Source organism: Gymnoscopelus microlampas (assembly GCF_963454915.1).
Source record: "Gymnoscopelus microlampas genome assembly, chromosome: 7".
In the NCBI taxonomy this organism is placed as follows: domain Eukaryota; kingdom Metazoa; phylum Chordata; class Actinopteri; order Myctophiformes; family Myctophidae; genus Gymnoscopelus; species Gymnoscopelus microlampas.
Genome location: NC_139944.1, coordinates 51,884,950 through 51,896,221, shown reverse-complemented (window position 1 = coordinate 51,896,221; position 11,272 = coordinate 51,884,950). Strand labels below are relative to the sequence as shown.

The following is an 11,272-nucleotide window of genomic DNA, read 5'->3' as shown; positions in this document are numbered from 1 at the left end:
TTTTAATTTTCAGTTTAAAGAACATTAAATAATCTATTAAGTATTAAAGAAAAAATACATCAACACGATGTAGTCGTGACCTCTGACATTTAACACGTGGTGCCGCTCGGGTCTCACCATCCCATAATTCTGTTGTCACGGATACCGCTATAGTGTCCACTTCAAACACCTGAGAGAGAGACAGACAGACAGAATGAGAGAGAGAAAGTGAGTACTCAGGCACTTTTGCGTACAGCACCAACAAATGTCTTTGACAGAGAGACCAGGTGCTAGTCTGGGAGTCTTCGGCTTGGATCCTGGACAACAGGGGCGCGGCCACTGAGTTCTGATTCAAATCAACAGCCAATGAAGAAAAGGGGGCGGGATCCACATGCAGTGGGTGTTGCATCTAAATAGGATCGACGGGAAGCAATTTCCCCTTGAGAAATTTCGGCCGCCATTGTTGTGTACTGCTGTTTGCCTCTCGTCGGACTTTTTAGACGAGTTGCACAGCTCTCAGACCGGTAAGAGGCGTGTCCGCTCAGATTCTGAGCGTAAGTTACATCCCGTCCACAAATACCAGGGGTTTTGGCCCAGAAGTTCCTCGCCCCTCCCATTTGTATGCGAGAGCTGGCGAAAACTTCTGGGAACTCAGATTAACCTTCATTAGAAGGACAATATCGATCACCAGAAGCAGGGATGCGTGTTTTCAATTAGTCTAACATTCATTAGAAGGACAATATCGGTCACCAGAAGCAGAGACGTGTATTTTCAATCACTCCAACATGGTTAAAATTGAGCTTGAGATGTTGCTTGAGATGTTGTTAAAATTACACCAGTTTTGAGCTTGTAGATCTGCTATTTTTGTTACTTTTGTCTGACACTGCTATGACGACGTAGTAGGGCGTTAATTTACAAAAATATATATACATATGGATATGCAAGGTTTCTGCCCAACAGCAACGATATAAAAAGGAAAAAGGAATGGTTTTGGACAGCTTCTCAAAGAGGGGTGCGGGGACCCCCAGGGGTCCTGGAAGGGGTTCCAGGGGGTCCCCAGCTAAAATACTTAACATAGCATCACAATCATTTTAACCACTTCATCCATTTATATGTTGGATATTCAAAAATGCATCTGCTATTATTGATTTTTTATTTATTTTTTAAATATCTAAAGTGTTTTGTTTTGTTTTGTTTTTTTTACACATAAATCTTCTCTTCTGGGGGTCCCTGGCACAAAACTTTTTCAGTGGGGGGGGTCCGCTGCCAAATACATATCAATTTCGGGGTACTTGACATGAAAAAGTATGAGAACCGCTGGTGTAACATAATTGACATACACACACACACACACACACACACAGTACTGCAGTACACCTGCACATCCTGTGGAAGGCACTACAGCACCAACAAATGTCTTTGACAGAGAGACCAGGTGCATACAGTACTTGCAGTACAAATCGTTGTATTTCCACTTTTCATGTTGTCAAATGAACGCTCTATTTTGTCACACAGGAGTGTCGGTCGTACAAAAGCAAAATAACACGTCACTTTGCAATGCGCTGTGAGCTTGTACTGTGAGCTTGTAGATCGGATATTTTCAGCAACTTTTACATCGTTGCTGTCGTCACAGCACAGGGTCACACAAAAGCAGCAAAAATAGGGACTCAAAGGGTCCGCCCCCGCGCCGGAAATACGGGCGCTCCCAGTTCCGTAGTTTTCTTGCTTATACAGGTTTCTCACATGTACTGTAACACAGTGGTTCTCAAACCTTTTCATGTCAAGGACCCCCAAAATGATATGTATTTGGCCCACAAGACCCCTATCTCAAAGTATGTTGTTCCAGGGACCCCCCCGCCAGAAGCAAAGATTTGAGTTACAAATGTTCACTTTAAAAAATATATATATTCAAAGGTTTGAAGGTTTGGATTTTTGGATATAGATTTTTCAAAAATAGCAGATCTACAAGTTCATAGTGCCGCGCTATGAGCTTGTAGATCTGCTATTTTTGAATATCCAAAGTATAAAAGGTTACAATTATTGTGATGCTATATTAACACATGTTGCTGGGGACCCCCACTTTGAGAACCAATGCTGTAGCGTGCACGCACGCACGCACACACGCGTACACACACGTACCTGGTTTCTCTGTGCGTGAGGAGGCATTTGGTGGTGCAGTAGCGCCCTCCACAGGAGGTGCAGGTGTACTGAGAGGGGAAGCCGCACGCCGAGCAGAATTGGCGGGGCGGCAGAGAGGAGGGCGGCGCCTCGGCCGATTGGTAGTTGGGCTCCGGGCGCTCCGACAGGTTCTGCCAATCAGACAACGGACACAGTCAGGTCAGGTGACAGGATAGTAGGCAATACAAAAATAATAATATAGGACCTGGGGTCCTTCAGGGGGGTTCCAGAGGGTCCACAGCTAAATAAGTTAACCCTATTATACATCGGCTAATTTCAAAGACATCTTGGAAAATAATTTGTAATATTTTAGATTTTTTTATTTATAAATCAGCCATTACGACATCATCAAGGCCCACCAACATAAACTTTAGTCGACTAAAATCTTACGATATTTAGTCAACTAAAACATTTCAGATGACTAAAACTAAATGAAAATGTATTCAAAAGACTAAGACTGACTAAAACTAAATGGAATTGTAAAACTACATTAAAAAGTTGTCAATAAAGTAGGTTTTAGGTCTGATCAAGTGGTAGCAAGCATTCGTTTGCAGTCAGTGAGACAGACAGACAGACAGACAGACAGACAGACAGACAGACAGAGTGATCAGTCTCACCTCCTCCTCCAGCAGAGTGCTGAAGTTCTTCCTGAAACGTTGTTTAAAATGATCTCCTCTGGTTTTCCTCTTCTTCTTACCTAGTGAGAGAAAGACACACACAGACATTAGATTAGAACCAGTGAGTGTTGCCATGTCTGCATTATTATAACCGACTTGGGGCTCGTTTTTCTCAGACACAAATATTGGTAGCTGCGGGTTGCGTTTGTTTGGGCTGCAACCGCAGCGAGGGCGGGTCTTCACTTGGAAGAACCAGTAGAAACCCTAGATCGTTGGTTCTCAAAGTGGGGTCCGGGGACCCCCAGGGGTACTTGAGGGGGTTCCAGGGGGTCCCCAGCTAAATGATGGACAGGAACCAAATGGACCCTTATGGGTCTGTAACTCTGAGAGTGTACAAATGGAACCAAATGGACCCTAACGGGTCCATTTGGTTCCATTTGTACACTCTCAGAGTTACATTAACATTGATTTTACAATATAAATTGGGGTCCCAGAGGTAGAAATGCCATTAAATGGGGGTCCGTAGCCCTAATGCATGTCAAACTGGGGGTCCTTGAAATTAAAATGGTTGCGAATCACTGCTATAGAGCCGTAAAAGTCTTCTCTTCCCTGGCATATCTTTTCAAATGGGGGTCCGCGGGCTAAAAAGTGTCAATTTGGGGGTCCTTGACATGAAAAAGTTTGAGAACCACTGCCCTAGATCATTTATCATTAATTAAAACATTTTTGGGACCATAATCTACTAAACGCATATCATGATGATTTAAAAAGGCTTTAAACTAGCGATGGAAAACAAAGTGTGTATGAAAAGGTTTACAAAGGTAATAAAATCAAGTGTAAATTTTGCCCCCCCAAAAACCTCATTGACTTCTATTGCGATTTTAATGTATTGCAAACGGTAGAAGGCGAAATAGCGAAATCTTGCATGTTCCAACTGTGCAATAATGAAAATGATGCCTTTTCAGGTATTACAGCTAATACACCATATACATTGGAAGTGGCATGTACATTTGACCACAGTCTGGAAAAGGCATTTCTTACCAAGGCGCTAAAGTACCAAAGGCTTAAGGATGCTATTATCAGGGGTGCACATAACTGGTGCGCAGGTGCGCGTGCGCACCCAAAATAAAAAATGCGCACCACATCAGGCGACGCGAGGCGCTTTTGCGCACCAACAGCTGGGACAGGAATTTCCAAGCTTTTATTTTTTAGCAAAACTAAAAAATAAAAGCCTGGAGATCGAGGCTAGAAATTTACTTCCTGAAGCCACACTCACACAATCACTCTAAAGCACCCGTCGGCCCCATGTATTATGCATTAGGCACAGGGGTAGAGATATGACTCGCGTCGCCTCGCATCGCCTCGCATTGCCTCGCTGCGTGCACGCAGCCAGCAGCGGCTGTTAGAGGCACTCGTCACCGATGATGAACGCACCGTAATGGTGCAAAATATGCCGTGAACGTCCCAATCTGGCGGATAAAATCAGCGCAGCAGCACAGGGCACCAACCTTGGGGGCTTTATCTAACAGCGAGAGAAAAAAAAACGGCGAAAATCGGCGGAATTTAGAAGCAGAGCGTCCTTTTTTTCTCCCCCCCCCCCCCCCCCCGTTGACAAAACTGTCCGGTGGGCACCGTGCTGAACCCCCCCCCCCCCCCCCCCCCGTTGACAAAACGGGACGGGCGCCATGCGCACCAAGTCACATTAGTTAGGGAATTTTAGCAATATGTGTGGACCATCTGTGAAAAAATTTACTACCAATAGCTTTCTTCACCAATGTGTTCTTATAAGTGTCTAGAATCACCTCTCAATTAATGCAAACCCAAATCCTCGTGGAAAATCCTGGAGAGCCAATCAAAGTTAAGGAGCCCAGAGGGCTTGGGTGAAAGATATTAAAAAAAAAGTCTAAAATGAACTTGTGAGGTGTCTAACTAGGGGTTTTCAGGGGTGCTGAATCCATTCCAACCATTATCTTTGAGTAAAAATGTCTCCCTGGCCATCTAATATTGGTATATTGGTTATTGTTAGTGTATAATCAGTGTATAATCAATGGTAGGGGATTGGGGTGTTGTTGAATTGATTCTATTCTGAAAAATAAAATAAGAGAATATATGAGAAGAATATTGCTAAACACTTGATAAGAGTGTACACCTACTGTGCACATGCTCAGTGGGATACACTGTCTGCATGTGGGGAAGGAGCGGGAGTGTTGCATCCTGGCAAATATGTCTGGACGATTTTAAGGTACGGTAGTTTGTCTACTTTTTGGCATTTATTTTCCTCTGCTGGCAAAACTTTTGATTACTGTGAATTTAGATTTAGATTTACATTGAACAACCCTTAGTTAAACAATCATGACACTTGTCTTTTAGTAGACAACATGGAAGAGGATTCTGTAGCTTGTGGCTTAAGGTGCTTCATCTGTGGTGGTCCTGAGACTGAGATTCAAAAGTCACCCAAAAAGGCTATGCACATTTTTTGTCTTATTCTGAGAGTGTGGATGATGCAGCATTAATCAGAAGACTTCATGAGGACTGGAAAAACTGAGATGACCCCAAACTAAGATACCATTTGGAATGCAAAACCGAGCTATACAGTCGTGCAAGAAGTACAGTATATCCACTGGATATCGTAAGTTTTTTTTCATTGTGATGAAAGTTGCCACTTGCAGATTTCAATCCTATTCTATGTTGTGAGTGACATCATAATTTAATAAAAACTTTAAACATAATCTATTCTTTAGAGCAAGATGAGCAAGTCCAACGGCCAGACAGGAAGAAAAGACGCAGGGCATTGTCTGGGTCAAGTAGTTCAAGTGCTAGCTGGCACACTTGATCTACCATAATACTTGCATCCTTTGCAATGAAGGTATCAATGTTGGCACATTGAAAAGAAACCCTGGTAAGTCTTTTGTATGTAAGATTCAAATTAATTTTGATAATTGTTTTTCTTGCTCCTCATTGTAGGCTTCCACTCAAAGTCAAATAATTTAATCATGCACATACTGTATGTGGCTACCTTTTATCCAGACAGAGCTTGGCAGTTGTATCGTGCACCTGATAATGTCTACCAGGACCGACTGAAAAGGAGTTTGAGGCAGAGAGCAAAGCGACGAGGTGATGACTGGGGACTTGAAGTCGCTGGTCGCCTGGTGGCAGAAGAGGCAGTATATCATATTCGATGCAGAAGAGACTTTGAGAACCCTGTTACAAAGTCTGAGGTATGGATACACAATACAGCTGTACAATACAACTCACATTTCTTATCCCGAGGGAAGAAATATAATTTTTAATAGTGAAACTTTTGACTTCAAAATATTTTTTTCTGCAAGATTGATATGGGTCCAGGAATGAGGGGGACTAATAAAGGATAAGAAATGTGAGTTGTATTGTACAGCTGTATTGTGTATCCATACAATGTTACGTCAGACTTTGTAACAGGGTTCTCAAAGTCTCTTCTGCATCGAATATGATATACTGCCTCTTCTGCCACCAGGCGACCAGCGACTTCAAGTCCCCAGTCATCACCTCGTCACTTTGCTCTCTGCATCAAACTCCTTTTCAGTCGGTCCTGGTAGACATTATCAGGTGCACGATACAACTGCCAAGCTCTGTCTGGATAAAAGGTAGCCACATACAGTATGTGCATGATTAAATAATTTGACTTTGAGTGGAAGCCTACAATGAGGAGCAAGAAAAACAATTATCAAAATTAATTTGAATCTTACATACAAAAGACTTACCAGGGTTTCTTTTCAATGTGCCAACATTGATACCTTCATTGCAAAGGATGCAAGTATTATAGTAGATCAAGTGTGCCAGCTAGGACTTGAACTACTTGACCCAGACAATGCCCTGCGTCTTTTCTTCCTGTCTGGCCGTTGGACTTGCTCAGCTTGCTCTAAAGAATAGATTATGTTTAAAGTTTTTATTAAATTATGATGTCACTCACAACATAGAATAGGATTGAAATCTGCAAGTGGCAACTTTCATCACAATGAAAAAATACTTACGATATCCAGTGGATATACTGTACTTCTTGCACGACTGTATAGCTCGGTTTTGCATTCCAAATGGTATCTTAGTTTGGGGTCATCTCAGTTTTTCCAGTCCTCATGAAGTCTTCTGATTAATGCTGCATCATCCACACTCTCAGAATAAGACAAAAAATGTGCATAGCCTTTTTGGGTGACTTTTGAATATCAGCCTCAGGACGACCATAGATGAAGCACCTTAAGCCACAAGCTACAGAATCCTCTTCCATGTTGTCTACTAAAAGACAAGTGTCATGATTGTTTAACTAATGGTTGTTTAATGTAAGCAATAGGCTAGAGAAAATTGACATCTAAATTCACAGTAATCAAAAGTTTTGCCAGCAGAGGAAAATAAATGCCAAAAAGTAGATAAACTACCGTACCTTAAAACCGTCCAGACATATTTGCCAGGATGCAACACTCCCGCTCCTTCCCCACATTCAGACAGTGTATCCCACTGAGCATGTGCAAAGTAGGAGTACACTCTTATCAAGTGTTTAGCAATATTTTCTTATTTTATTTTTCAGAATAGAATCAATTCAACAACACCCCAATCCCTTACCATTGATTATACACTGATTATACACTAACAATAACCAATATACCAATATTAGATGTCCAGGGAGACATTTTTACTCAAAAATAATGGTTGGAATGGATTCAGCACCCCTGAAAACCCCTAGTTAGACACCTCACAAGTTCATTTTAGACTTTTTTTTTTTTTTTAATATGTTTCACCAAAGCCCTCTGGGCTCCTTAACTTTGATTGGCTCTCCAGGATTTTCCACGAGGATTTGGGTTTGCATTAATTGAGAGGTGATTCTAGACACTTATAAGAACACATTGGTGAAGAAAGCTATTGGTAGTAAATTTTTTCACAGATGGTCCACACATATTGCTAAAATTCCCTAACTACATGTCCAGGTGCTCTTCTGCGTACGAGACCTAAAAAGTTATGTGCACCCCTGGCTGTTATACAGCTTGGTTACAAATGTAAACTGCTTGTGTTCATATTTGGAAGCCTCGGTAATGTCCATAAATCAGTGGTGAGAGGCCTGCCTGCAGATGGAAGGAATGCCCAAGCCCAGAGCTGATAAGATATTGGCTAAAATCTGTTCAGTGTCTGTGATAATTGGCAGTCACCGTAAACAGTATGGAGGAGACGATGCTTCCTGTACCCGTGATCTGTATCCTGAAATACTTGTTGTTGAGCTTCCCAAGGCCTGTGCATCTACTATTGTTTGCGTTCAAGACTTTCTTGTTAAATGTGAAACGCAAATAAAGATGTTAAATGTGTGTGTGTGCGTGTGTCTGTCTCACCAGGTTGTTCTGTGTCGCTGAACGCAGGGAGGCGGGCAGTAGGACCTGGGGGAGGCAGTGAGGACAGAGGGTCGTCCTGGAAACCAACACAAACATTATTATTAACGTTTAAAGGAGAAATCCGGTCATTTTAAGTGTTATGTTTGATGTGTGTCAAATCACTTACCAACGTATAAATGAAAATCGCGTAAATCCACAGAGCCCCCTATCGACCCCCACCGTTGTCATTGTAGGAGGATATAGAATAGCCCAAATTCGCCTATTTTAACCAATGCAAAGTCTGTTTTTTTGCTTCTAGTACTCATTGTTGAGTCCCATGATAATGTAACAGGCGCTAAAACTCCCGACAAGCTAACGGCTAATAACAGAACGAGCTAATGCTGGTTGCTGGTTTCTCTCCCGACCTGGCAACCTGGGGCTGCCATGCAGAGAGATAAGCAGCCCCAGCGTTAGCTCGTTTGTTATTAGCCGTTAGCTTGTCGGGAGTTTTAGCGCCTGTTACATTATCATGGGACTCAACAATGAGTACTAGAAGCAAAAAAACAGACTTTGCATTGGTTAAAATAGGCGAATTTGGGCTATTCTATATCCTCCTACAATGACAACGGTGGGGGTCGATAGGGGGCTCTGTGGAGTTACGCGATTTTCATTTCTACGTTGGTAAGTGATTTGACACACATCAAACATAACACTTAAAATGACCGGATTTCTCCTTTAACAATCAATGGCCTCAGTCGGGTGGAAATCTTTTTTGTCCTTTTTTAAACAGGTAACTCATCTAGATAGGTCACTATTTTCAGAATGCCAGTAACGTATCTAGATAGGTCACTAGTTTCAGCATAACACAATGTTATAAAATGGTGGTGAAAATAGCCGATCTCCAAGCTCACAACGTGTCGCATTGTGAGCTTGTAGATCTGCTATTTTCACTACTTTTGTGCTATGCTCTTGTATGATGAAGTAGGGCATTAATTTTACGAAAAAAAGATAAAAAAGTTGAAATATGGAGATACAAGGTTTCTGCCAGATAGCAACGACATTTGGTGAACCAGGTCAACGGTCATTTGAGGATTCCACTGTATATTCTATTTCTATTGTGTATTATTTTCACTGATTATTGGATTTGACCCGGGGCGAGCGTGTTTTGGGGCGAGCGTTCTTGTATACGCACGCACGCACACAGACAGACACAGTGACACACACACACACACACCTGGAAGTTGTCTTTCTCCAGAGCGTCCAGCTGTCTGGTCAGTCTCCTCTGTCTGGTGGCTTCATCTAGAACTCTACGCTGACCGGACTCCACACGAGCTGACAGACAGATGGGTAGACAGACAGACAGACGGACAGACAGACGGACGGATAAGTGGAATACTTATATTTATATGTAAGTAAATGAAGACACTATTCTTCTAGAACATTGTACAAAACAGTGAAGTATGGATACAGACTGTATTTAACACTGTTACTGAACAAACACTCTATAGCAATGATTACTATCACAATACAGAACACGCCACACACACATAAAGAACGAAATTAATACACTCTCCAATATTGCGGCTGTGCGAGTGTGAGTCATTTACAAATGGAATGCTTCCCAACTCAACACAGAAAATGATCAATACCTGGAGTACAGGAAGAGTGGGCACCTCGATGTAAAATTGGCTACATTTTATCCAAATAAAATAAAATATTTGGAAAAGGGTCTGAAGTAGGTCTGATGTAAAGTATACATGATTAGAACATGATTGAACATCTGACTATTAAGTCCAATATTACTACAATTGCTACAAAACCTGTATATCCAGTCATTTTGGGGCATAAACAAGAATTTGAGGGATAAAATTGATGATCTGATAATGGTGTATCGTCCATGTTCACATCACATCATGTATACAATATTTAATATTTTAACATTTTGGACAAAATAGCTAATTTTACATCGAGGTGCCCACTCTTCCTTATAGTTTAGTTTAGTTTATTTGCACATTAAAAAATGACATTTGATAAAAACAAAACAAACAATGGAAAAACAAAACATTTATATGAAAAGGAAATATCATAATCAAAACATGATATGCCGTTGAGGCCAAAAAAAAACAGCTGGGCTTGTCGAGTGTTCTTCCTAAAAGCTATCTTCAAAGCTTAGAATATATAGATATATACTAGAATATATCTAAAACAACAATAATAATAACAATAAAACAAATATATAGAAATGTGAAAATATCCTTAATAAATGGGAATATGACTATACATATATATATTTATACATACACATACCCTACAGCAGAGTGGTTAAGATGTGCTACTTAAGTTGGATAATAATAGCTGCAGTGTTTGTCTCTTGAAAGAGCTGAGGCTAGTACAGTCTCTAATATGAGGTGGCAAGCAATTCCAAAAGTGGGGTCCTCTAAATTGTATGGAAAATTGGGCAGTTGATGTTCTGAAAAAGAGTGGGACCACTCTTCTTGTATTCATTTGTTGACAGAAGGTTGATCATCATAATTCATAACAACAACAACGGTGTATTGTTTAATGAAACAAAGACGTCACAGACACAAAACCCAAGCTGTCTTACAGGTACAATAATGGAGAGTTTAGAGTTAATACAACCAGATATAATATGACTTTTCTGTTTGATGAATGAACTGTTAATGGATGCAGAGATAGCATAGCATAGCAGCCGTTGCTATGCGGCGCGCGGCTATATCACACTGTGTTATACACACTGTAGCGATATAAAACGCCTGAAACCCGCCAGATAATTATCTCCATAAGCAGAATAAACATTTATACTTTATTATGATGTGATATAAAATGATATAAAGTAAGAATAAAAGAACTATAAAGGTTAATAAACTGACCGGAGGCTTTCCTCTCAACCACCATGTTGATGTTGTTGTGGAAGTCACGTAAGTGGACAGAGTTCTTCTTCTCCTTGTTTTATCTTTCCGGCAGACTAGACGCCCATCTATCTGCGTGTTGCTGCCTCCCACTGTTTGAGTTATGTACTGCTTAATGGTACTGTGGCCTTACACCAGGGGGTCAGGGGGTTCCGGGACCCCTAGGGGGGTCCTCAGAGTTACTACAGGGGGTCCGCCAAATCTTTGTGATATGATTTTTTTTTACCTTAACCACTTA

At 41.2% G+C, this 11,272-nt stretch overlaps 1 protein-coding gene across 1 annotated transcript; it reads right to left on the bottom strand.

Annotated features, from left to right (window-relative positions):
* On the bottom strand, nucleotides 1–11,028 carry znhit1 (zinc finger, HIT-type containing 1). Its single transcript, XM_084063656.1, has 6 exons — nucleotides 10,996–11,028; nucleotides 9,339–9,436; nucleotides 8,126–8,201; nucleotides 2,775–2,854; nucleotides 2,119–2,288; nucleotides 1–169 (listed from the first exon to the last, which is right to left on the bottom strand). Exons 1-6 carry the CDS (start codon nucleotides 11,018–11,020, stop codon nucleotides 148–150), a joined length of 471 nt encoding a protein of 156 aa, XP_083919782.1. The 5' UTR covers nucleotides 11,021–11,028; the 3' UTR covers nucleotides 1–147.
* Nucleotides 11,029–11,272: the final 244 nt, after the last annotated feature.